General features: G+C 45.9%; 2 protein-coding genes across 5 annotated transcripts in view; one reads left to right on the top strand and one right to left on the bottom strand.

Annotated features, from left to right (window-relative positions):
- SRR (serine racemase) overlaps window positions 1–10,767 on the bottom strand; it is a 17,278-nt gene extending 6,511 nt beyond the window's left edge. Inside the window, exons 1-3 of one of the 2 annotated variants that reach the window (XM_030922776.1) lie at window positions 10,641–10,694; window positions 6,367–6,484; window positions 1,320–1,491 (exon numbers count right to left, since the gene is read on the bottom strand). In XM_030922776.1, coding sequence (XP_030778636.1) covers window positions 1,320–1,487 — 168 coding nt within the window. In that variant the 5' untranslated portion in view covers window positions 1,488–1,491; window positions 6,367–6,484; window positions 10,641–10,694. Of the gene's footprint in view, window positions 1–1,319; window positions 1,492–6,366; window positions 6,485–10,640 lie in introns of both variants that reach the window. The other variant, XM_010388495.2, reaches the window with a different exon arrangement.
- A 111-nt stretch (window positions 10,768–10,878) lies between these two features.
- Window positions 10,879–27,140, top strand: part of SMG6 (SMG6 nonsense mediated mRNA decay factor) — a 250,270-nt gene continuing 234,008 nt past the window's right edge. The window contains exons 1-7 of one of the 3 annotated variants that reach the window (XM_030922768.1): window positions 10,902–11,025; window positions 11,503–11,645; window positions 14,159–15,917; window positions 16,454–16,646; window positions 17,139–17,249; window positions 22,159–22,265; window positions 22,520–22,598. In XM_030922768.1, the coding sequence (XP_030778628.1) occupies window positions 14,164–15,917; window positions 16,454–16,646; window positions 17,139–17,249; window positions 22,159–22,265; window positions 22,520–22,598 (2,244 nt within the window). In that variant the 5' untranslated portion in view covers window positions 10,902–11,025; window positions 11,503–11,645; window positions 14,159–14,163. Of the gene's footprint in view, window positions 11,026–11,132; window positions 11,646–14,158; window positions 15,918–16,453; window positions 16,647–17,138; window positions 17,250–22,158; window positions 22,266–22,519; window positions 22,599–27,140 lie in introns of those variants that run through there. The other 2 variants (XM_010388492.2, XM_010388493.2) reach the window with 2 other exon arrangements.

A 27,140-nucleotide genomic window follows, 5' to 3' on the forward strand; every position in this document is an offset into this window, starting at 1 on the left:
ATTTTTAGTAGAAAGGGCTTCACCAAGGCCAGGCGCTGTGGCTCACGCCTGTAATCCCAGCACTTTGGGAGGCCAAGGCGGGCGGATCACGAAGTCAGGAGATCAAGACCATCCTGGCTAACACGGTGAAACCCCATCTCTACCAAAAATACAAAAAGAAATTAGCCAGGCGTGGTGGTGGGCGCCTGTAGTCCCAGCTACTCGGGAGGCTGAGGCAGGAGAATGGCGTGAACCTGGAAGGCGGAGCTTGCAGTGAGCTGAGATCACGCCAGTGTACTCCAGCCTGGGGGACAGAGCGAGACTCTGTCTCAAAACAAAACAAAATAATAAAGCGTTTCATCATGTTGGTCAGGTTGGTCTCGAACTCCTGACCTCAGATGATCCACCTGCTTCAGCCTCTCAAAGTGCTGGGATTACAGATGTGAGCCACCGTGCCTGGCATGTATTTGTATTTTTTGTAGACAGGGTTTTGCCCTGTGGCCCAGGCTTACATCTTTTATATTCATAATGTATCCATGTGTAGCAAGTTAATACAGTGAATGCTTAAACTTGGGTCATATACAGAGTGATCACCCTTTCCAATTTGCCTGCAACAGTTTGGGTGTCTCAGTTTAGATATTTCAGGTTGCTTCTTTTAGTCTGAAACATATCCTAGTTTGGATAATAAATTATGTCTTAGTTTAGACGGTAAGTGATGGTATATATAATAAAGTCATGCTTTCCTTAAGGATGGGGATATGTTTTGAGAAATGCATGATTTGGCAATGTCATCATTGTATGTGCATCATAGAGTGTACTTTTATACAAACCCAGCTGTTACAGCCTATTGCTCCTAGGCTGCAAACCCTGTGTAGCATGTTACTGTGCTGAATACTGTAGGCAGCTATAACACAATGACAAGTATTTCTGTATCTAAACACAGAAACGGTACAGCAAATGTATGATATTATAACCTTATGGGGCCAAGGACCACCATCATATAGGTGGTCTGTCATTGAAACGTTATGTAGGACATGACTATTTTATGTATATACTATATATATATACACACACACACATACATATTATATATAAAAATTACTTGGATAGTTATATATATGATCTTAATTATAAGGATTTTGTGACTGTGTAAAGTAGCTTATCAACACTATGATGCTAGGTAAAACAAGAACTTGAAAGGAAAATTTCTGTAACCTTTTTTCCAACCGTATAAAGGCATTAATTTACTTCTCTGCCTGTCTCGTTGGGTGGTCAGAATCAAACTGATATGTGAAGGGGTTTGAAAACAAACATGATACACTGAGAAAAAGGATTGTTACCTTAAAAGATCCTGTCTTCTGGAAGAGCTCACATTTGAAGAAAAGATTGCGCCCTGTTAGTTGATTCAAAATGGAGCTTGTTAGCACTGGTGTGAGGTGGATAGAATCTCGAATGTTGGTATCAGCTTTTTCAACATCAGCAAAGGAGATGCAGTACTGAGCACACATGGTTCTGAAACCCAGGAATAAGAAAGGGGTCAAAGCAAAGTCCGAGACAATGTGTTTATTGAAGAGATTTTGAAAATACATAACAGAATAGACCTGGGGCCTGTGGTGTCATGTGGAAACTCTCCATTACTGGAGTGCCAGAATTTCTCTAAAAGAGATTTGACTTGAAAGCTGAACGAAGCTTTTCTGGTGAGGTTTTGAGGGAAGTTAACTGATGGTGATTACAGAAGGCTAAAGCCCATTCCCCACCACACCACCCATCTCTTAGCACTGTTGGCACTGCCACTGGTCTCCACCTTCCTTTTTTTTTGAGATGGAGTCTTGCTCCGTAGCCCAGGCTGGAGTGCAGTGGCACGATCTCGGCTCACTGCAACCTCCGCCTCCTGGGTCCCGGTTCAAGCAATTCTCCTGCCTCAGCCTCCCGAGTAGCTGGAATTACAGGAATGTGCCATCGTGCCCAGCTAATTTTTGTATTTTTAGTAGAGACAGCATTTCACCATGTTGGCCAGGCTCGTCTTGAACATCTGCTCTTACAGGCGTGAACCACTGTGCCCCGCTCCACCTTTCTTTTAATCATTGTTGTGAAGCTACTTGAATGAACTGGATTCAATTTTTATATTATTTTTAATTTATAAATTTTATTTTTTATTTTTTAATAAACATTTAATGAATTGTTTATTGATAAAGGAAAAAATAGCTAGACTTTTCCATTTAAATAACGATGTTCATTTTCTTTATTTCCCTCTGCATTTTCTTTTTTTGTTTTTTGAGATGGAGTTTCGCTCTTGTTGCCCAGGCTGGAGTGCACTGGTGCAATCCTGGCTCACCACAACCTCTGCCTCCCGGGTTCAAGCGATTCTCCTGCCTCAGCCTCCCGAGTAGCTGAGATTACAGGCATGTGCCACCATGCCCAGCTAATTTTGTATTTTTAATAGAGATGGGTTTCTCCACGTTGGTCAGGCTGGTCTCGAACTCCCGACCTCAGGTGATCTGCCTGCCTCAGATTCCTAAAGTGCTGGGATTAGAGGCATGAGCCACCGTGCCCAGCTCCTTCTGCATTCTAAATACACATTACGTAATAGTTAAAGCAAGCATTTTGTTTACTCCTACTACATTTGGCTCAGTTTATTTACAATTTTCATAATTATAATTTTCAATAACTACATTAAGCTTCCACTTTCCACTGTGTTTACTGTAGTAGTTAAATATGAAGTTTCCCTATTTTTCCTTATTACAAAAGAATCTATCTTCATTAGAAAACCGAGTTAATCTGAAAATACAGAGATACAAAAAGAACATGAAAATAGACACAAAACCTTCCTACTTAAAGACAGTTGCTATCTAGTGGTTTACCTTTCCAGGCCCAACTACATATGAAGACAAAACTCTTTGGTAGGTCTGGTAACTTGTTTTTATCAGACAATAATATGAATATCAGTGAATCTCATCAGTGAGTGCATTTATCCACTTTTTTTTTTTTTTTTTTGAGATGGAGTTTCGCTTTGTCACCCAAACTGGAGTGCAGTGGCATGATTGTGGCTCACTGCAACCTCTGCCTCCCGGGTTCAAGCAATTCTCCTGCCTCAACCTCCGGAGTTGCTGGGATTATAGGCACCCGCCACCACACCCAGCTAATTTTTATATTTTTAGTAGAGGCGGGGTTTCACTATGTTGGCCAGGCTGGTCTCTAACTCCTGACCTCAGACAATCCACCTGCCTCAGCCTCCCAAAGTGCTGGGATTACAGGCGTGAGCCACCACGCCCAGCTTTATCCAACTTTTAAAATGACAAAAATACAATAATTTAGCTGGGTGCAGTGACACATGCTGGTAGTCCCCTCACTTGGAAGGCTGAGGCAGGAGGCTTGCTTGAGCCCAGGAGTGTGTTATGATCATGCCTAGGAATAGCCACTGTACCATGGCCTGGGCAACGTAAGCAAGACCCTGTCTCTTAAAAAAGAAAAAAATCATAATTTTAAGTTTACATAGCTCAAATGAACATTTGGATTTCCTTTTGTTGTTGTTGGCTGTAAGAATGATGTAATGAATAGCCTTGTTGCAAGATTTTTGTGTACCTCCCTCAGTCCTTAGGGTAGATTTCACCAAATGGTATTTTGTATCAAAAGGCATGCACATTTCTAAGACATCTGATACCCACTGCCAAACTCATCTCCAGAAGGGTCCTATATTACATCGATTTGGACTCCCAACAACAATTTTAATGGCATGCTTATTTTCCTTCGTTCTTTCTATATCATTTTTATGTCACTTTAATTATGTCTAGTAGTTGTTTTGAGACGGAATCTCGCCCTGTCACCCAGGCTGGAGTGCAGTGGTGGGATCTTGGCTCACTGCAACCTCCGCCTCCCAGGTTCAAGTGATTCTTCTGCCTCAGCCTCCCAAGTCGCTGGGACTACTGGTGCCTGCCACCACACCCGGCTAACTTTTTGTATTTTTAGTAGATACAGGGTTTCACCGTGTTAGCCAGGATTGTCTCCATCTCCTGACTTCGTGATCCACCTGCCTCGGCCTCCCCAAGTGCTGGGATTACAGGTGTGAGCCACTGTGCCCAGCCTGAACATTTTTTTCTGTATCTTGGCCGCTTGTTCTTTTCTGAATTTTTTTTTTTTTTTCAGATAAGGTATCACTGTCGTCCAGTGGCTCAATTATGGCTCACTACAGGTTCAAACTCTTGAGCTCAAGTGATCTTCCCACCTCAGTCTCCCAAGTTCCTGGGACTATGACTGTGCACCACCATACCCGGGCTAATTTTTTAAAATTTTATTTTAGTTGAGAGGAAGTCTTGCTGTGTTTCCCAGGCTGGTCTCAAACCCCTGAGCTCAAGTGATTCTTCTGCCTTGGCCTCCCAAAGTGCTGGGATTACAGGCGTGAGGCACTGTGCCTGGCCTTCTTAATCTTTAACACACCATTTACTGACAGAATCCTTTTCCTCTGAAATGCTGTATTTATAAAAAATTAAATTTCTATGAATGCTTGGGGCTATTGTATTTTGTTCCATTGGCCAGACTGCGAATTCTTTTTCCTATTATATACTGTATTAATAAATTCTCCCTTGATTACTCTTTCTAAAATTCATTGGCTTTTCTCACACATCAATTCTTCCAGGTGAACTAGAATTCCTTTGTAAAAGTTGCCAGAAATTCCATTGTAAAGATGTATAAATGAATTGGGGGCATTATTTATTTACTGAGATGGCGTCTCTATCATCCAGGCTGGAGTGCATTGGCATGATCTCAGCTCACTGCAACCTCTCCATCCCAGGCTCAAGCAATCCTCTCACCTTAGCCTCCCGAGTAGCTGGGACCACAGGTGCGTTGTGCCACCATGCCTGGCTAATTTCTATATTTTTTGTAGAAACAAGCTTTTGCCATGTTGCCCAGGCTAGTCTTGACCTTCTGAGCTTAAGTAAGTGATCCACCCACCTTGGCCTCCCAAAGTGCTGGGATTATAGGCATAAGCCACCATGCCAGGCCCGAAGACTTAATATTTTTATTTTTTTATTTTTTGAGACGGAGTCTCGCTCTGTCGCCCAGACTGGAGTGCAGTGGCGCGATCTCGGCTCACTGCAAGCTCCGCCTCCCGGGTTCACGCCATCCTCCTGCCTCAGCCTCCCAAGTAGCTGGGACTACAGGCACCCACCACCACGCCCAGCTAATTTTTTTTTTGTTTGTATTTTAGTAGAGACGGGGTTTCACCGTGTTAGCCAGGATGGTCTCGATCTCCTGACCTCATGATCCGCCCGTCTCAGCCTCCCAAAGTGCTGGGATTACAGGCATGAGCCACCGCGCCCAGACGACTCAATATTTTTTAATGTCAATTATGCCCCCTCGGCTGGGCACAGTGGCAGGAAGGTTGCTTAAACCCAGGAGTTCAAGGCTGCCGTGAGTTATGATTGCACCACTGCAAAAGCAAGACCCTGTCTATTAAAAAACAAAACAAAACAAAACAAAACAAACAAGAGAGCAAAAAATAGTTGGCTGGGCGTGGTGGCTCATGCCTGTAATCCCAGCACTTTTGGAGGCCAAAGCGAGTGGATTACCTGAGGTCAGGAGTTCGAGACCAGAATGACTAACATGGTGAAATCCCGTCTCCATTAAAAAAACAAAAATTAGTGGGAGTGGTGGCATGTGCCTGTAGTCCCAGGTACTAGGGAAGCTGAGGCAGAAAAATCACTTGAACCTGGAAGGCAAAGGTTGCAGTGAGCCGAGATTGTTCCACTGCACTCCAGCCTGGGCGACAAAGTAAGACTCTGTCTCAAAAAAACACAACAAAAAATTCCAAAAAACCATGCCAGGCCTGAAGACTCAATATTTTTATGAATAAATGTCAATTATGCCCCCTTTTCAGGGTGCAGTGGCTCATACCTGTAATCTCAGCACTTTAGGTGGCCAAGGTGGGTGGACTGTTTGAGCTCAGGAGTTCAAGACCAGCCTGGGCAACATGTTGAAACCTTATCTCTACCATACAAACAAAAATTAGCTATGCACGTGGCAGGCGCCTGCAGTGGTAATTCTATGATAAACAGTATGGTACTTCCTCAAAAAATTGAACATTGAATCATTCTATGATCTAGCAACTCCATTCCTACATGTAGACCCTATCTCTCAATAACAACAACAAACCCAAAATACAAAACACCCACTATCAAAAATAAGATATGTTTTGGAGGTTGTAAATAGTCCTCTTGGTTGCAAGTGATAGAACCTCAATCTTAGTAGGCACAAGGTGAAGGTGTTGAGATTTACTAGCTCATGGAATCCATGAAGAGTTGAACAAACCATGGTAATGGGAGGAATATGAAGCTTCAGGAACAACTGGAACCAGAGATTTGAGAGCTTCCCAGACTCTTAGTCTCTCACCTCTGCTGCTTTCTGCATGTCGGCTTCTTTTTCACTGCAGGCGAGTTGGTTCCATATTGGAACCAACTGACACATGGCTGCTGACAGCTCGTATGTTTTACATTTTATGGCTTCCACACTAGAGGCAAATTTTCTTTCTCAGTTTCAGTTCAAAAAATTCTGGGTAAGGATTCTGGTCCATCTTGGCCCAGCACCAGTGGCCAGGGTATGAGGTCATTTAAGACAACAGTATGCAATAGTCAGAAGTATTTACATAAACATGAAAAAGAAACAGAATGAGATCTGTAACACAGTATCAGTTAGGTACATTTAAAACACATACATACATAAAACAACATTACATATTACTGAAAGATACATGTATATTCAAAGACATATATGAAACACATTGGAGTGACTACCTAAGGAGGGAAAGAAAATGAGTGGAAACTGGAATGAAGAGAAAAAAGATAAAATGAGAAAGGCCTTGTTAATGACAGTGTGGATAAATGAGTATGACTGGCTCAGTTCTCTGCACCTGAGGGGACAGTAGCAAAATAAAGAAGTGATGGAGAAAGAAAACAAAGAAAAGAAAAAGTTTTTTTGAGTGGGAGTAAGGGGCATTTTCCAAGTGAAAATAAAGGGGAGAATGCTAGGGAGATGATTCCATACATGTTCATTATAGGAACAGAAGAGACATATCTTGATAGTGGATTGAATGGGGGAGAGAGGTGTGAAGAATAAATCCTGGGCCAGGCATGGTGGCTCACACCTGTATTCCCAACACCTTGGAAGGTCAAGGTGGGAAGACTGCCAGAGGCTAGGAGTTTGAGACCAGCCTGGGTAACACAGGGAAACTCTGACCCTACAAATTATTATTATTATTATTTTGAGATGGAGTTTCACTCTTGTCACCCAGGCTGGAGTGCAATGGCGCAATCAGGGCTCACTGCAACCTCTGCCTGCCGGATTCAAGCGATTCTCCTGCCTCAGCCTCCCAAGTAGCTGGGATTACAGGCATGTACCACCACACCTGGCTAATGTTTTCTATTTAGTAGGGATGGGGTTTCACCATGTTGGTCGGGCTGGTCTCAAACTCCTGACCTCAGGTGATCCACCTGCCTCAGGCTCCCAAAGTGCTGGGATTACAGGTGTGAGCCATCACACCCGGCCAAATTTTTTTTTTTTTTGAGATGGAGTCTCACTTTGTCGCCAGGCTGGAGTGCAGTGGTGTGATCTTGGCTCACTGCAACCTCTGCTTAGGTTCAAGTGATTCTCCTGCCTCGATCTCCCGAGTAGCTGGGATTACAGGTGCCCACCACCATGTCCAGCTAGTTTTTGTATTTTTAGTAGAGATGGGGTTTCACCATGTTGGCCAGGCTGGTCTCGAACTCCTGACCTCCAGTGATCTGCCCACCTTGGCCTCCTACAGTGCTGGGATTACAGGTGTGAGGCACTGGCTTGAATAGCTTGAACCCGGGAGGCGGAGTCTGCAGTGAGCCGAGATCGCGCCACTGCATTCCATTCTGGGCGACAGAGCGAGACTCCGCCTCAAAAAAAAAAAAGGGAATAGTAATAACTACTCTTAGCAGATCTTCGAGGTCCCAAGTAATGGCCCGCGGTGCTAGTCCAGGCCTAAAATTGTTGTTTTTTAAAAAAATTCCAAATGCTTAGAATTTTTTGCTTAATTTGTGGCTATTCATTTCTAATTTTATTACTTTGTGCTCAGTAAAAACGACCTGTAGAATTTTTACTTTTAGAAACTGAATTCAGGGCTGGGCGCGGTGGCTCACGCCTATAATCCCAGCACTTTAGGAGGTTGAGGCGGGTGGATCACTTGAGGTCAAGAGTCCGAGACCAGCCTGGTCAACATGGTGAAACCCCATCTCTAATAAAAATACAAAAAATTAGCCAGGCATGGTGGTGGGTGCCTGTAATCCCAGCTACTCGGGAGGCTGAGGCAAGAGAATCCCTTGAAACCAGTAAGCAGGTTGAGGTGAGACAAGATTGTGCCACTGCACTCCAGCCTGGACAACAAGAGTGAAACTCCGTCTCAAACAACACAAAACAAAAAACAAAAAAACTCAGCACCTTTCATTGTTAATCAGACCTAAATGTGGTTGTCTTTCTTTTCATTTCTTTTTACCTGGTATTTCATGAATCCTTTAAATCTGAGAATTCAAAAATTTCCACCAACTTAGTAAATTTTCTTCTACTATTTGATTATTGCTCTTCTGCAGTCAGCTCTATTATCCCCTTCTGGAACTCATATTTAATTATTAATTTTTTGTACCCCTTCTCCATGTCTCCCATCTTTGTCTCTCAGTTTTTATCTATTACCTTTTCCTTCTGAGTTCAGGTAAATTTTCTTGAACTGGTTTAACTTTTGGCATATCTAATCTGCAGTTCACTGACACTGTTGCATTACATTGGCAGTGCCATTTGTCCTAAGAAAGTTTTCTTGTTTTCCATTATTTTTCCATCTTAAAAAAAATCATGCGATGGCCTCTCAAATTTCAATGTGAAACAGATTATTTTTTTAGCACTTCTTCCTATTTCTCTCAAATCTGGTGGCAAAGGCTGTCATTTGCTCTGACCACTCAAATGATTCCTCTTCTGAACTGTTGGATCTTTTCACCCATCTACTGACTTTCTCCTTATGCTTAACTTTCTGGTGACAAAATGTCATGTAAAAGGAACTGAAGGCGTTCTGTCAGAGGTTGCTGCAATCCCTTCGGCTCAGACTAAGGAATAATTGGTAACTATTCTGTGATGGGTGTGTTCTAAAGGCCTGTGGGGCTGTGAAGGAGCAACAGGTGGAGGCAGGCAGCCTTGGGGAAAGGAGCTTCACCTCTGCACAATTCTCCAGAAAAAGGTTCAAGTACCAGTCTTCTGGTCTAGTTAAATTTTAAAGATGGGAAATTAAAAAGTCAACCTGAGATCCAGAGCAGTATTTTTTTTCAAGAATCCATAGTGACACAAACTCCTAAATTGCCTTTTTTTTTTTTTTTTTTTTGAGGTGGAGTCTGGCTCTGTAGGAGACTCCCGGGCTGGAGCGCAGTGGCGCGATCTCGGATCACTGCAGCCTCCACCTCCTGGGTTCAAGCGATCCGCCCCTCTCAGCCTCCCGAGTCACCGGGATTACAGGTCCCAAATCGACTTTTTTTTTTTTTTTTTTTTTTGAGACGGAGTCTCGCTCTGTCGCCCAGGCTGGAGTGCAGTGGCCGGATCTCAGCTCACTGCAAGCTCCGCCTCCCGGGTTGACGCCATTCTCCTGCCTCAGCCTCCCGAGTAGCTGGGACTACAGGCGCCGCCACCTCGCCCGGCTAGTTTTTTGTATTTTTTAGTAGAGACGGGGTTTCACCGTGTTAGCCAGGATGGTCTCGATCTCCTGACCTCGTGATCCGCCCGTCTCGGCCTCCCAAAGTGCTGGGATTACAGGCTTGAGCCACCGCGCCCGGCCCCAAATCGACTTATATACCGCCTGATGTACTCCCTTCCACACGATTCCAACTATATCGTATGTATTTTTTAAAAGTCAGGGGGCGGCCGGGCACAGCGGCTCAGGCCTGTCATCCCAGCACTTTGGGAGGCCGAGGCGGGTGGATCACCTGAGGTCAGGAGTTCGAGACCAGCCTAGTGAAACCCCGTGTCTACAAAAAGTACAAAAATTGGCCGGGCTTGGTGTCGTGCACCTGTAATCCCAGCTACTAGGGAGGCTGAGGCAGGAGAATCGCTTGAATCCAGGAGGCGGAGGTTGCAGTGAGCCGAGATCGCGCCACTGCACTTCAGCCTGGGGGACAGAGCGAGGCTCCATCTCAAAAAAAAGAAAAAAGGTTTTGGGGATGAAAAAGGCTCTGGTAGGTACTTATCCACGGTGTCACCCTGGGCAATTTACTTCCGTTCTCTGGGATTCAGTTTCCTAACCTTAGGGAGGCTGAGGCGGGAGAATCGCTTGAACCCGGGAGGCGGAGTCTGCAGTGAGCCGAGATCGCGCCAATGCCCTCCAGCCTGGGCGACAGAGCGAGACTCCGCCTTAAAAAAAAAAAAAAAAAGGGAATAGTAATAACTACTCTTAGCAGATCTTCAAGGTCCCAAGTAATGGCCCGCGGCGCTAGTCGGGGCCTGTGGCGGGCGAGCCTGGCCTAAGGTGTCCAGAGGAGCCCAGGCTGTGGGGTGTCTCTGTCAACCCGAGTCCCAGACTACTACCAGTGTCCTCGGTGATCACGACAACAGCAACGGCAGCCACCGCCGCAAACGCTCGCCCGGCCTGGTAAGGCCCAGCCTCGCCTCACCTCAGCTCCCCGCCGCCGCGCCTCCAGCTCCAGCCTTCGCGAGCCTCCCCGGCCGCACTTCTGCGCACGCGCAGCGCCCGCCCGCCCCGCCCAGGCTCGCGCTCCGGTCCCGCCCCTCTGGAATCGGCGTCGGGCGCTTTTCCTCCCAGCGCGGCCACCGTCGTTCGGCAAGGGAGGGCGGCAGGGGGCGGGGAAAGGCTGGGAGGTGGGCGAGCGCGCGCGCCGCCCGTCTGTGGTGGTTTCCTGGCTGCGCGCGGCGGTGGCGGAGTACCTACGGCTGTAGCAGCAGCCGCGAAGATGGCGGAAGGGCTGGAGCGTGTGCGGATCTCCGCGTCGGAGCTGCGCGGGATCCTGGCTACTCTGGCCCCGCAGGCCGGGAGCAGAGGTGAGTCGCGCCGCCCAGCTCCTGGGCCGGGCCTGCCCGCCCCGCCTCCCTCTCCTCCTCCCCTGCCTCCTCCCCGCTCGGCCTGCGGCTCCGGAGCCCCCGCCCCTTCCCCCGGCAGTAGGCGCTGGGGCCGCGGCGGACCCTCGCTGCCTTGCCTCTCCCGCGGGTCAGTGCGGGGTCGGGCTCGGCCAGTCCTGGCCGGCTCCGGAAGAGCCTGGCCCGAATTCCTGCCTCCACCCTCTTTTTCGCCGCGAAGGTGACTGTTCCCCTTTGCCCCAGCCCTCTCAGACCCGCCCGCGGATTCCCAGGCGTCGGGAGACACGGAAAGGAGTGGGGTCTGGTGGAGGCCCCGGGCGTGTCGCTCTCCAGGCCGCCCTCCGCGGGCCTGCCCCGGCCACCGCTTTAGCGTCGGAGAGAAGGATTTGGGGAGAAAGGTTGAACAGCCTGCGACTTCCTTGCTGAACTTTCCCCCCCAAGACAGGCTTCCGAAAGCTGCGCCATTGGAGGGATCCGGGACCTCTGACTACTCGGGTTTGGCCCTGGCATGTGTGGGAGCAGTTTTTATTAGAGAGAATGCTCAGTTTGCAAGTTAATTTCAAGTCTCCAGCCACGTCAGGAAAGTAAGAAAGATTCTAAGTGTCTCACCTCCCCTGCGTTAGGCAATAGAGTTGTGTAGAATGCTAGCTGTGATAGGTGGCTTCTCTAGGTTTGCGGCCAGTCTGTGAAATTGGTTTTTGTTTATTAACAGAATTGGATGGTTAAGGCTGTTTTCTCTCCCTGCTCTAGAAAGTTGTAGGAAGAGCTCTCCCCATCCCTCCTCCCCCCCCACCCCAAGTTACAGAATGCCGAGGGTGAGGTATTCTTGGGTTAAACTGCTTTATCTTCTTGGATACTTCATGAACCTGCCTTTTAAACTTCTGAAAATAGTGAAGCACTATCCTAAACCTGAGTCTCTTTTTTCAATAGTGAAACACTATCCTAAACCTCAGTCTCTTTTTTTCCCGTTTTGTTACATCTACAAAAAGTAAATGTACGTGCTGGAGCATATGATGCCTATGGGCTTGTTTGCATTTATATTTAGAGAGCAATACTAGGATTAAAAACTTTTTTATTGTTACTATTATTTTTCGAGACGGAGCCTCGCTCTGTCGCCCAGGCTGGAGTACAGTGGTGCGATCTCAGCTCACTGCAACCTCCGCCTCCCGGGTTCACGCCGTTCTCCTGACAGCCTCCGAAATAGCTGGAACTACAGGCGCCCGCCACCACGCCCGGCTAATTTTTTGTATTTTTAGTAGAGACGGGGTTTCACCGTATTAGCCAGGATGGTCTTGATCTCCTGACCTCGTGATCCACCCGCCTCCTGACCTCGTGATCCACCCGCCTCCTGACCTCGTGATCCGCCTGTCTCGGCCTCCCAAAGTGCTGGGATTACAGGCGTGAGTCGCCGCGCCCGTCTATTGTTATTATTTTTTTGAGGTAGGATCTCACTCTTTTGTCCAGGCTGGAGTGCAGTGGAGGGATCTCAGCTCACTGTAGCCTCCATCTCCCGTGCTCAAGTGATCCTCCCACCTTAGCCTTCCCAGTAGCTGGAATTACAGACCTGCACCACAACACCTGGCTATTTTTTGTATATTTTATAGAGACAGGGTTTTGCCATGTTGCCCACGCTGATCTTGAACTCCTGGCCTCAAGCAGCCCTCCCGCCTCAGCCTCCCAAAGTGCTGGGATTATAGGCATGAGCCACTGCACCTGGCCTATGCTTGGATTTTATATAGCATTCCATTTGTGTACTTGATAATATTCTCACGAATTCTGTCACTTTTCCACTGAAATGTTTAGTGGTTACTTTTGACAATGGTAATAGATACTTTAAAAAAAAAACAGATACTTGCTTGTTATACTTGTTATCTTGTTATACTTGCTGTTCAGTAAGTCCATGGAGCTCAGAGAGTGGTTTCTTTTTTTTTTTTTTGAGCTGGAGTCTCTCGCTCTGTCGCCCAGCCTGGAGTGCAGTGGCCTGATCTGGGCTCATTGCAAGCTCCGCCTCCCGGGCTCACGCCGTACTCCTGCCTCAGCCTCCCGAGTAGCTGGGACTTCAGGCACTCGCCACCATGCCCGGCTAATTTTTTGTGTTTTTAGTGGAGATGGGGTTTCTCCGTGTTAGCCAGGATGGTCTTGATCTGCTGACCTCATGATCTGCCCGCCTTAGCCTCCCAAAGTGCTGGGAATACAGGCATGAGCCAGCGCGCCCGGCCGAGAGTGGTTTCTAAGGTCCTGTATTATTCTTAATTCTTGAGTTCCCAGTTCTTGGTATTTTGAGAGTATGTCACAATCTTTCCATCAGCATCCAGGGAAAGTTCCCTTATGGAACTTTTTTCTAATCATAATTCCATCATCACAGTATTAGTTAGTGTCAGTATTCTAGTACGATAGTCTGAGCAGTAGTTTGGTAACTCTGCGAGCTACTCTCAGTGAGTTGGTGAGGATGGGTGAAGTTGAAGAATGTGGAAGGAACTGCTTACTGTTTAATTTACCAGCAGGTATGTTATTTGGTAATTGATATCCTGAAGAAAAGAATTGTCCTGGTCAAGTTTAAAGACGAGAGTCGCATTTTTTTTCTCCAGAGATATCAAGGACTGATGATTGTTGTAATACCCCCCTTTTTCTCCTTTTTTACTTTTTTCCCCTGCTGTTATGTTAGAAGAACTTAGCCACCCAGGAAAAAAGTTAAAGGCAGAAGAAAAAGCTGAGGTGGATTCATAGGCTCTATATGAAAAGGTTATAGAGATCTTTTGTTCTGACAATAATGAGGTAGTTTGGGGTCTTGGATTTCTGAATATGACTGGGGTAACACATAAGGAGATGGGTTTCCCCCATTTCCCTCACCCAAGTGTAGGTAGCACCAACACAATTAGGTCCTTAGCCTTGTGAATTGTTGAACAAGTGTTGTAAACTCAGAATTTCTGCTTCTACAGAAATGTCCTTCCTTACCTACCAGTATTAGCATTTGGATGTGTAATTCTTGCTTGACTTTTTTTTGGTTACTTAACCAGAATGACAGTCTTTCCCCCTCCTTCCTTCTTTATTCTTATCTTCTACCTTTCCCTCCCAAACTCTCTCCCTGACATAACAGAAAACATGAAGGAATTAAAGGAGGCCAGGCCGCGCAAAGATAACAGGCGTCCAGATCTGGAAATCTATAAGCCTGGCCTTTCTCGGCTAAGGAACAAGCCCAAAATCAAGGAACTCTCTGGGAATGAGGAATTCAAAGATGAAATTGTTAATGACCGAGATTCCTCTGCTGTTGAAAATGGTACTCAGCCCATTAAAGATGTCTGTAAGGAACTGAACAACCAACAACAGAATGGTCCTATAGACCCAGAAAATAATCGGGGACAAGAATCCTTTCCTAGGACTGCTGGACAAGAGGATCGTAGTCTAAAAATTATCAAAAGAACAAAGAAACCAGACCTGCAGATCTATCAGCCTGGACGACGTTTGCAGACTGTTAGCAAAGAATCAGCCAGTCGGGTGGAGGAGGAAGAAATCCTCAACCAGGTAGAGCAACTGAGAGTAGAGGAAGATGAGTGTAGGGGAAATGCTGCGAAAGAGGAAGCTGTGAATAAACCAGACAGGGCTGAGACAGAAAAGAACCCAGGTGGTGACAGAGTAAGGGCTGCAAAGGGAGAAAAAGGAAAGAGGATTGAAAAAGGGGAGGGGATGAGGAAAACCAATGATGACCCGGCCCAGGGGAAGCCAGGTTCTGCAAAGCGCTACTCCCGGTCAGACAAACGAAGGAATCGCTACCGCACGTGCAGTACCAGCTCAGCTGGCAGCAACAACAGCGCTGAGGGAGCTGGCCTGACTGATAATGGATGTCGCCGCCGCCGACAGGATAGGACCAAGGAGAGGCCACGACTGAAGAAGCAAGTGTCTGTGTCCTCAACCGATTCCTTAGATGAGGACAGAATTGATGAGCCTGATGGATTAGGACCCAGGAGAAGTTCAGAAAGGAAGAAGCATTTGGAAAGAAACTGGTCTGGCCGTGGGGAGGGTGAGCAGAAAAGTAATGGTAAAGAAAATCGAGGCACTCTTCGTGTCACTTTTGATGCAGAAGCCATGAACAAAGAGTCTCCCATGGTGAAGTCAGCCAGGGATGATGTGGATAGAGGAAAGCCTGACAAAAGCTTGAGCAGTGGGGGCAAAGGCTCTGAGAAGCAGGAGTCCAGAAACCCGAAACAAGAACTTCGGGGTCGTGGGCGTGGCATTCTGATTCTGCCTGCGCATACCACCCTGTCTGTCAATTCGGCAGGTTCTCCAGAGTCCGCACCTTTGGGGCCTCGGCTTTTGTTTGGATCTGGTGGTAAGGGACCTCGGAGTTGGGGCCGTGGAGGCACCACACGCCGGTTGTGGGACCCCAACAATCCTGATCAGAAACCTGCTCTGAAGACTCAGGCGCCCCAGCTGCATTTCTTGGACACCGATGATGAAGTCAGTCCTACGTCTTGGGGTGACTCACGCCAGGCTCAAGCATCTTATTATAAGTTTCAAAACTCTGACAACCCCTATTATTACCCCCGGACACCAGGCCCTGCCTCCCAGTATCCCTATACGGGTTATAACCCTCTGCAGTACCCAGTGGGCCCTGCAAATGGTGTGTACCCAGGGCCTTACTACCCAGGCTACCCGACTCCGTCAGGACAGTATGTATGTAGCCCTCTACCTGCCAGCACCATGAGTCCCGAGGAGGTGGAGCAGCACATGAGGAACCTGCAGCAACAGGAGCTGCACAGGCTTCTCCGGGTGGCTGACAACCAGGAGCTGCAGCTCAGCAACCTGCTCTCCAGGGACCGCATCAGTCCGGAGGGCCTGGAGAAGATGGCGCAACTCAGGTATGATGTGTTCTATTCTGGCTGGAGGGAAATGGGGATCAGCTGGAGGTGTATAAATTCCTATGGCTGAGGAAGGTAGAAACTTTTTAGCTGAGCTTCTGGGTATTATCTCCTTTTCCCTTTGTAAGGGAAGGGCAGTTGGAAACAGAAGTTTTATTTTCTAGTCTTAGAAATGATTATGCATCCTACTTTTTCTTTTAGAAAAAATTATCTTTAAGGGATCATGGAATCTTGAAATGTAAAAAGACTTTCTAGAATGCCAAGAAATGAACAGCGTATAGCTTGCAGTGAAGATCTTACTTCAGTTGTTAAATTTAGGTGAAGACATATGGGGAAAAACCATTTTCCTAGACACAAGTATCTTTAGAAGGACATTCTGCTCTGCAGAGTGGAAACCAGAGAGAGTAGTATGCCTACCTGGTCACATTTTTGATTTCCTGCCAAGGGAGGTGGTTAATTTGCAGGAATCTCAAAACTTGGGTCTAGCTCTTTCTATGGTGTATTTGGAGCTGGAAGTTGCATGTATTTTATTCCAGAGCTGAACTACTGCAGCTATATGAGCGCTGTATTCTATTAGATATTGAATTCTCTGATAATCAGAATGTGGATCAGATCCTGTGGAAGAATGCTTTCTATCAGGTGATTGAGAAATTCAGGCAACTTGTCAAGGATCCGAATGTTGAGAACCCAGAACAGATTCGGAACAGACTTTTGGAGCTCTTGGATGAGGTAAACTGTCATCTTTTTGTCCTCAGGGTAAAGGCTTCAGCATTCTGTAGTTATGATGGATTTTTACTACCTGAAATACCATCTTTTAGAACAGAATATTGACAAAAAAAACCATGCCCTTTTCTTGGGTTCTGAGCCTACTCTACTCCAGTTGCTTCCTTGGGACTGTAAATTACTGACAATTGGAGTTTTGAGGTTGAAAGCTTTCTGAATGCATTGGCCTAAAAGAGAGAGAATGAGAATGTGTATATATGTGTTTGTGTTTGTGTGGAGAGAATGTGTGTGTGTTCATGTGTTCATATCTTTGAAGAAGGCTTAGACTGAATTTGTCCTGTGCTCAAATTGGTGGCCACTAAATATTGTGCATGCCTCCCTTTTCATAGGATGTCTGAACATTAGCAGAACTGTGAAAGGGGTTGTCTGCCCCGGTTTTTGGTGGATAGGTTGGATCAGAATAAGTTGATTCAGTAATTTCTTTTTTTCTTTTTATAGGGTAGTGACTTCTTTGATAGTTTGCTTCAGAAGCTGCAGGTTACTTACAAGTTCAAACTGGAAGACTACATGGATGGTCTTGCCATTCGCAGCAAGCCATTACGCAAGACAGTAAGCTACCTTCTTTATTTATCTTAAATTTTCATTCATTTAGTAAGCATTTATCTAGTGTTAGTTATGTGCTAGACACTCTACTGGGTGTTGAGGATAAAAGAATGAAAGGTATAGTTCAGTGCAGGGCAGATAGATTAAACCAACAGTTGTAGTGTCGTGTGTACTATGGTAGTGGCATATAGCAGTGCTCCCCAGCCTGCCTTCTTTCTTTCTTTCTTTTTTTTTTTCCCCTTTTTTGAGATGGAGTTTCATTCTTGTCACCCAGGCTGGAGTGCAGTGGTGTGATCTCGGCTCACTGCAACCTGCAACCTCTGCCTCCCAGGTTTAAGCAGTTCTCCTGTGTTAGTCTCCCGAGTAGCTGGGATTACAGGTGCCCACCGCCAAGCCTGGCTAATTTTTGTATGTTTTATAGGACGAGGTTTCATCATGTTGCCCAGGCTGGTCTTGAACTTCTGACCTTTGGTGATCCACCCACCTCGGCCTCCCAAAGTGCTGAGATTGCAGGCATGAGCCCCTGGGCCTGGCCAGTCTCTGGCCTTTTTGGTGCTGGGGACTGGTTTTGTGGAAGACAGTTTTTCCATGGACAGGGATGTAGGGGCATTAGATTCTCATAAAGAGTGCACAGCCTATGTCCCTCACATGCTTAGTTCGCAATAGGGTTTGCGCACCTGTGAGAACTAATACCACCGTTGATCTGACAGGAGGTAGGGTTCAGGTGGTGTGGCTGGTAGTCCAGGGGAGTGGCTGTAAAGGAAGAGATTGATTCAGGTTTGGATATGTTTATGTGCTAGCCTGCCCACCGCTCAGACCAGAGACTGGTACCAGTCCGCAGCCTGAGGGTTGGGGACCCCAGTATAGAGTGTTGAAGGGCCATAGAGAGAAGTGAATCTAACTTAGCCTGGTGGGGCCAAGGAAGGCTTCTTGGAGATTGTCAAGCTGAGTTTTGAAACATGACTAGGAGTTTGCAGGTGGGAGGAGCAGTTTGGATAGAGGGTCCAGCAAAAGAGAAACAGGCATTGTTGGCAAAGTGCAGGAAGTTCAGTGTGCTGGTGTTTGTAGTGTGAAGGGGCTATTGCCGGTGGAAGAGCTAACGAAGGGGAAAGTGACTGGGTCGTAAGCTCTCATCTGCTGTGCCAAAGAGTTTGGACTTCATTCTGAAAGCTCCGCGGAACCATTAATTGCTTTTTTAGTAAATGGATAAGATAGGTTTGTTCTTAGAACTGGTCACTTGGGCAGATTGGTGAGTTTGGGTGGGAGTTGGACGAGAGTGGAGATAGAGGAGTCAGGTTGTAGGTCTGAACTCAGATAGAGGTCGTGGAGATGGGAAAGAGAAGACAGATTGGAAAGAAAAGAAATAGAATGGAAGTGTTGACTGATTTGGTATGAGGGATGGATGAGATTGGAGGCATGGAGAGTCTGAATCATCTCCCAGCTGGTAGTCCAGGGGAATGGCTGTAAAGCAAGAGACTGGTTCAGGTTTGGATATGTTTAGGTGGAAGTGTATGTGTTGCAGGAATTTGAACAAATGAATGTTGTGGTCTCTCTGGAGGTCAGGAGAAAGCTGGGCTGGTGTTATAGATTCATGAGTCATCATGATATAGGTGATGGTTGAAGCGAAAGTTGGAGTACTGGGAAGACTGGCAAGAGATGGGGGTTACATTTCAAGGTGGGGGTAGGTAAAATTGTCAAGTGCAATGGAGCTGTCAAATGATAAGATTACTAAAAAGTGTCCATTGGATTGGATGAACTTATCAAGAGTTAATTTAGTTGGGGAGACTGGAAGCCAGATTGTAGTGAAGAGAGATAAAGCAGTAGAGACTGCGAGAGAGTAATGTAGACCATTCTTTTAAGCATCTTGGCTGTGAAGGCAAGGAGGGAAGACAGCTGAAAGAACATAGGGTTCTAAGAGAAGAATTTTTTCTTCTTTGTTTTTCGTTTTTTTTTTTTTCTTTTTTCCGCTTCTGTACCATGCCTGGCCAGTTTTTGTTTTACGATAGGAAACTTGAGCATATTTAGGAAGAGGTTAGAGATTCATTACAGAAAGCAGTGTGATTTATGGAGCAGAGGCTTCCTCTTGCCTTTTTGCTCCTTATGATAAATTACTGCATACAAGCTTTCTTACTGATGGACAAATGTTTTTGGCTGGGCGCAGTGGCTCATTCCTTAATCCCAGCCCTTTGGGAGGCCAAGGCAGGCAGATCACCTGAGGTCAGGAGTTTGAGACAAGCCTGGCCCAACATGGCAAAACCCCATCTCTACTAAAAATTCAAAAATTAGCCAGGTGTGGTGGTGCATGCCTATAGTGCCAGCTACTCAGGAGGCTGAGACAGGGGAATCGCTTAAACCCAGGAGGCAGTGGTTGCAGTGAGCCAAGACTGCGTTATTGCACTCTAGCCTGGGCAACAAAGTAAGACTCTATCGCAAAAAAAAAAAAAAAAAAAAAAATGTTTATTGAGTTCCTCTTACATACTTGGTGACATTTTAGGCAGAGGCAATTCAGTGCAGATTGAAAAAAATTTACAACGTGCTCCTGTTTCTTGGAGTTTAGTGTTTGATTGGGGGTGAGTGCAGACATTGGATGAGTAATTGCTGATGCAGTGACTTTCGCCAAAGATGTTGGGGGTGTATACTGTAAAGGGTTAACCTAGTTTTAAAGAATCCTGGGAGACTGAGAAAATCATAGTTAAACTAAGACTGAAGGCCAGAAACATCAGCCAGGTGAAGGTGTGTGTGAAAATGCAAGGAGAGGAGCATTCTAGGGGAAGAGGACGATATACTTAAAGGCCCTGAAGTGGAAAACAGCATGGTGTGTTAGGGGAACTCAGGAGTCTGTCTGTTTGAGGTACAGAGAGTGACCGGGAACGTGGTGCTGATGAGGTAAGCAGAGGCTCAATTGTCCAGGACTTCATGCTGAGGATAAAGAGCCTTTGAAAGAATTTTTTTTTTTTTTTTTTTTGAGACGGAGTCTTGCTCTGTCACCCGGGCTGGAGTGCAGTGGCCGGCTCTCAGCTCACTGCAAGCTCCGCCTCCCGGGTTATCGCCCTTCTCCTGCCTCAGCCTCCGGAGTAGCTGGGACTACAGGCGCCCGCCACCTCGCCCGGCTAGTTTTTTTTGTATTTTTAGTAGAGACGGGGTTTCACCGGGTTAGCCAGGATGGTCTTGATCTCCTGACCTCGTGATCCGCCCGTCTCGGCCTCCCAAAGTGCTGGGATTACAGGCTTGAGCCACCGTGCCCGGCCAGAATTTTTTTTTTTTGGAGACCGAGTCTCGCTTTGTCGCCCAGGCTGGAGTGCAGTGGTGTGATCTCGGCTCACTGCAAGCTCCGCCTCCTGGGTTCAGCCATTTTCCTGCCTCAGCCTCCTGAGTAGCTGGGACTACAGGTGCCTGCCACTGCGCCCAGCTAATTTTTTGTATTTTTAGTAGAGTCGAGGTTTCACCGTGTTAGCCGGGATGGTCTTGATCTCCTTACCTCGTGATCCGCCCGCCTCGGCCTCCCAAAGTGCTGGGATTACAGGTGTGAGCCATTGCACCCGGCCAAAATAATTTGTTTTGTTTTGTTTTTCTCTCTTCCCAAGATGACAAAGTGGATGTAGTATGGAGGCATAATCAGTTCTCTTTGTGCTTTATCAGTTAAATATGGAGGATTCTTAACACCTTTGGGGATGTTCATTCATAGAATTTGTGGAATAGTTAGGATTTAGGGGGTATGTGATATGTAGTGATATGTAACTTTGCTGAGGTACAAATTTGAGTTATGTGCTAGGTAGGAGGTTAATGTGCAGTAGCTAGTTTGCTTAGTGAGTGTGCCTTCCTGAGGGGTCAGTATCTCCTTCTCAATGAAGCTTTGTTCTTTGTTCAGTGATACGTTAATTTCTTCCGTGTGCAGTGGAGTGGATTATATTGTGTGCTGTGAAGTGGTGTTCCTTAGGGAGATATTTTCGTGGGCACATGTCTTGGGATTGGTTTACTCTGTTTTCTGAGTGACAGATGCCAAGCCTATCAGTGAGAAAACATACAGTACTGCACAGTGTGGCATGTTGTTAATGTTTGATAAAACGATTACTTGTTTTAGGCGAAGATAATGTAATGCCGTGGTACAATTCTGTGATATTAACAGTTTGAAGAAAGACTGTAATGATGGCAAAAAAAGAATAAGGTGGCTGGGCATGATGGCTCACGCCTGTAATCCCAGCACTTTGGGAGGCTGAGGCAGGCAGATCACTTGAGGCCAGGAGTTTGAGACAAGCCTGGGCAACATGGTGAAACCCTGTCTCTATTAAAAATACAAAAATTAGCTGGGCATGGTGGTGCATGCCTGTCATCCCAGTACTCAGGAGGCTGAGGCACAAGAATCACTTGGGCTCAGGAGGTGGAGGTTGCAGTGAGCCGAGATCGCGCCACTATACTCCAGCCTGGGCAACAGAGTGAGACTCTGTCTCAGAAATTATTAGGGGGAGAAAAAAGAACAGAGTAAACAATTGTCTTCATATTTGTATGTCTCTTTGTAGTTTATAAAATATTTTTACATGTATTTCCTCCAGCTACCCTATAGAGTAGTTATTTTTACATTCAGATGAAGAAACTGAGTCCCAGAGCATCTCAGAGACTTCCTTGAGATCAAACACTATTCCATAGAGTCAGGTCTCCTGACTACTGATATCGAAATGTTTTCTTTCATTTCATTTGGCTAGGACTCAAGAATCTCCCTTTCTCTTTCTCAGTAAATTTTGTATCACACTGCTGACTGTCTTTTTGGTAGTCAGGTTTAGGCTGAAAACTTTATACTTTGTGGAGGACTGCTAGTGCCTTACCAGTGCTACATTGTCATTTTCACCCCATCCCTATCCTTTGAGGGTTGAAGTTAGTGTTTCTTGGCTTTTCTACTAACTGATTGTTTTTCCTAAAGGTAAAGTATGCCTTGATCAGTGCCCAGCGATGTATGATATGCCAAGGAGATATTGCTAGGTACCGGGAGCAAGCCAATGATACCGCAAACTATGGGAAAGCTCGCAGGTACTTTTACCTCCACTTCATTATTTCTCTTCCCTGTGTGGCTCTAAGCTAAGCCTTACTAAGAGCACTAGGCCACTCAAGCTGCCTCCCTATGGGTTTTCTACAGGTGTCCCTATTGGTCCCTGTAGTCATGCCTTACCTCTCCAGGGTTACATCTAACACTGTACTTTATGTCTTAAGTATTAGGGCTATCAGGATGAATTGGGAAAAAGCTAATCTGGAACTAGCATTTTCTTACTGTTTTTCTGTTCTAGTTGGTACCTGAAGGCCCAGCACATTGCTCCCAAGAATGGACGCCCCTATAACCAGTTGGCTTTGCTGGCAGTGTATACGGTAAGAAATCCTGTGGACAGGGGAAGTGCTTTGCAGGAGGTATCTTACAATATGGAGTTTGATAATATCAGTTCCTGGCGCTTCATTTCATCTCATCACTGTAGCCCAAAGAATATCCCCTCAAACTCCTTTCATTACAATTGCTCTCAGAATTAAGTTGTCAGGGATTCCTCACTGCACTTAACTCTGTACTTTATCTATCCACTTACCACTGCACTTAAATTCCTAAGGGAATGCTTATGCTCCAGCTAAACACCATTCTTTGTTTCTGACCAGAGCTTCTGCTCTGAATTTTGTCTTGATTCTCTTCCCTTTCTGTTGAACTAGACAACTCATTCTATAAGAAAAATAAGGCTTACTTCTCTCCTTAAAATTTGCACCTAGCTCTGAGTAGTCAGATCTTTGCTTCCTTTCCCCAGATCCTGTTACTTCTTTTAACTTTTTATCTAAGGTGCCTCTGTAGCAGAAGCACAGTGAGCACCAGATTGTACTTCTCTAGGTCTAATCATTGTGCTCTCAGTGTGTCTCTAATGGAGAAGCAGGCCTTGGGAGCTGAGAGGGCTCCTAGGGAGAAAGCTGAATTCAAGGGGGAAAGTGGGGATCAGTGGTAGGTACCAGAGGTTCGATCGAAAGAAGCAGATAAGATGCTCGTTTGGTAAGGAGAAAATTTTCTTTTCTTTTTTTTTTTTTTCTTTAGAGAGGCAGGGTTTTGCTCTGTCACCCAGGCTGGAGTGCAGGTGATCCTCCTGCCTCCGCCTCCCGAGTAACTGGGACTACAGGCACATTCTACTGCACCCAGATAACAAAAAACATTTTTTTCTAGAGACAGGGTATCGCTTTGTCTCTACAGGCTGGCCTCGAACGCCTGGGCCCAAGTGATCATCCAGCCTCAGCCTCCCAAGAAAATTCTTAATAATTATGGGTTGAAATAGTTGATTAAGTAATGTGGTTTACTGAAATACTTCTTTCAGAATTTGTTGAATCTCTCTTTTCTGTTTTTATCTCTGTCTTATTCTCTGTGATGGGTTTATGTGATTTTTTTCCCGCCCCTCTTTGCGGTGTTATTTTTTCTTCCCCTTTTCTCTATATCCATCTTTTCCTCATTCCTTCATTGTTTATTGAACGAAATGTTAATTAGAAAATACAATTAACCATCACCTTTATCTAGTGTCAGAACATTGTCATCACCCCAAAGGAGACCTCATACCTACGCTTTCCATCCCTGCATCCCCTCAGCCCCTGACAGCCACTCGTCTGATTTCTGTCTCTGTATCTGTACCTATTCTGGATGTCTCATATAAATGGGATCATATAACGTATGACTTATTGCAGTTCTCTAATGATACACGATGTTGAGCATCTTTTCATATGCTTCCCATCTACATATCTTATTCAGTGAGATGTTCAGATCTTTTGCCCCACCCCCACTTTCTTGCCCATTTTTACAATTGAATTTTTTCCCTTATTTAAGAGTTCTTTGTATATTTTAGTTACAAGTCCTTTATCAGGTATGTGTTTTGTGTCTGTTTTCTTCCAGACAGTGGCTTGTCTTTGCATTCTTCAGCAGTGTCTTTTGCAGAGCAGAAGTTTTAAATTTTAATGAAATCCATCTTGTCAGTTATTTCTTTCATGGGTTATGCTTCTGGTGTTTTATTTAAGAAGTTGTCTTCAAACCCATGGCTAACTTAATGTTGTGTTACTTTCTAGGAGTTGTATAGTTTTATGTTTTACATTTAGGTCTGTAATACATTTTGAGTTAATTTTTGTGAAGTGTAAGGCTCATGTATAGATGTATTGATGCGGGTGGATATACAGTTGTTCTAGCACCATTTGTTGAAATGACTATCCTTAAGGCCGGGCGCGGTGGCTCAAGCCTGTAATCCCAGCACTTTGGGAGGCCGAGACAGGCGGGCGGATCACGAGGTCAGGAGATCGAGACCGTCCTGGCTAACACGGTGAAACCCCGTCTCTACTAAAAATACAAAAAAAACTAGCCAGGCAACGTCGCGAGCGCCTGTAGTCCCAGCTACTAGGGAGGCTGAGCCAGGAGAATGGCGTAAACCCGGGAGGCGGAGCTTGCAGTGAGCTGAGATCCGGCCACTGCACTCCAGCCCGGGCGACAGAGCGAGACTGTGTCAAAAAAAAAAAAAAAAAAGAAATGACTATCCTTTCACCTTTGAATTGCCTTTGCTCCTTTGTCAAAGACCAGCTGACTATATTTGCATGAGTTTATTTCTGGCCTCTCTGTTCCCATTGATCTATTTGTTTGTTCTTTGCTTAGTACCACACTGTCTTGGTTCCTGTAACTTTATTTATGTCCTGAAGTACAGTAATGTCAGTCTTCCACCTTTGTTTTTCAGTATTGTATTGGCTATTCTGGATCTTTTGCCTTCCCATGTAAACTGGAGAATCATTTTGTTGATATCCACAAACCTAGTGCGTATTAAGTGATAACTCATTGTGGTTTCTTGCTGGATTCTCCTAGCAACTAATGATGTGCATCTTTTCATGTGCTGATTTGCTGTTGGGAGACACATCTGTTCACTTTCATTGCTAATTGAGAAAAGTTTTAATTATATATGTATATATATGTGAGTAATAATAATTATTATTATTTTTTTGAGATGGAGCCTCGCGCTGTTGCCCAGGCCGGAGTGCAGTGCTGTAGTTGTCTCGACTTACTGTAACCTCCGCCTCCTGGGTTCAAGCTATTCTCCTGCCTCAGTCTCCAGGGTAGCTGGGATTACGGGTGCATACCACCACCCCCTGCTATTTTTTTTTGTATATTTAGTAGAGATGGGGTTTCATCATGTTGGTCAGGCTAGTCTTGAACTCCTGACCTCAAGTGATCCACCTACCTCAGCCTCACACTGGAATTATATGCGTGAGCCATCGCACCTGGCAATTTAAAAATTTTAATTGTAAAATACTCATAAAATTTATCCTCTTACCCATATATACGTGTGTGTATATATATTTAAGAGATAGGATCGCACTCTGTCACCTAGGTTGTAGTGCAGTGACACAATCATAGCTCACCGCAGTCTCGACTTCCTGGGTTCAGGTGATCCTCCTGCCTTAGCTTCCTGATTAGCTGAGACTACGGGCACACACCACCATACCCAGGTAATTGTTTTGTATAGACAGGATCTCATTCCGTTGCCCAGGCAGGTCTTGGAACTCCTGGCCTCAAGTGATCCTCTTGCCTTGGCCTCCCAAACTGCTGAGATTATAGGCATGAGCCGTTGCTCCCAGTCACTTACTTTTTTTTTTTTTTGAGGCAGGGTCTCACTTTGTCACCCAGGCTGGAATTTGGTGGCATGACCTCAGCTCACTGTAGCCTTGACCTCCCAGGTTCGAGCTATTCTCCTGCCTCAGCCCCCCAAGTAGCTGCAACTACAGGTGCCTGCCACCACACCTGGCTCGTTTTTGTATTTTTTGTAGAGATGGGGTTTCGCCATGTTATCCAAGCTGGTCTCGAACTCCTGAGCTCCTCAGTGATCTGCCCACCTCAGCCTCTCAGAGTGCTAGGATACAGGTGTGAGCCACCAGCTCTGCCTATCTTACCCACTTTTTTTTTTTTTTGGAGAGAGGGTCTCTGTCACCCAGGCTGGAGTGCAGTGGCCTGATCTTGGCTCACTACAACCACCCCCTCCCAGGCTCAAGTGATCTTCCCACCCCAGCCTCCCGACCACAGGCACATGCCACCCCACTTGGCTAAATTTTTTGTGTTTATGGTAGAGATGGCGTTTCACTATGTTGCTCAGGGTGGTCTTGAACTCCTGACTTCAAGCTAGCCACCTGCCTCCGCCTCCCAAAGTGCTGGGATTATAGGCATGAGCCACTGCTCCCGGGCTGTCTTGCTCTTTTTCTTTTTTTGAGATGGAGTCTCACTCTGTGGCCCAGGCTGGAGTGCAGTGGCGCGATCTTGGCTCACTGCCACCTCCACATCCCGGGTTCAAGTGATTCTCCTGTCTCAGCTTCCTAAGTAGCTGGGACCACAGGCTCATACCACCACACCTGGCTAATTTTTGTATTTTTAATGGAGATGGGGTTTCGCCATGTTGGCCAGGCTGGTCTTGAACTCCAGACCTCGGGTGATCCACCCACCTTGGCCTCCAAAAGTGCTGGCATTACAGGCGTGAGACACCATGCCCGGCCTGTCTTACCCATTTTTAGGTGTAGCTTCAGTAGCATTAAGTACATTCATTTTGTAGTGCAACCAGTCTCCAGAATGCTCTTCATTTTACAGAACTGAAACTGTGTATCTATTAAATAACATCTCCCCCTTCTCTCTTCCCATAACCTCTGCAACTACCCTTCTGCTTGCTGTTACTATGAATTTGGCTACTCTAGGTACCTCATGTAAGTGGAATTATGCAGTATTTGTTCTTTTGTGACTGGGTTATTTCACTTAGCTTAGGTCCTCAAGGTTCATCTATGTTGTAGCATGTGTCAGAATTTCCTCCTTTTGGAGGGTGAATTATATTTCATTGTGTATATATACCACATTTTATATGTACATTCACCCATTGGTGGATA

This window comes from Rhinopithecus roxellana, chromosome 19, assembly GCF_007565055.1.
Source record: "Rhinopithecus roxellana isolate Shanxi Qingling chromosome 19, ASM756505v1, whole genome shotgun sequence".
NCBI classification, from domain to species: Eukaryota; Metazoa; Chordata; class Mammalia; order Primates; family Cercopithecidae; genus Rhinopithecus; species Rhinopithecus roxellana.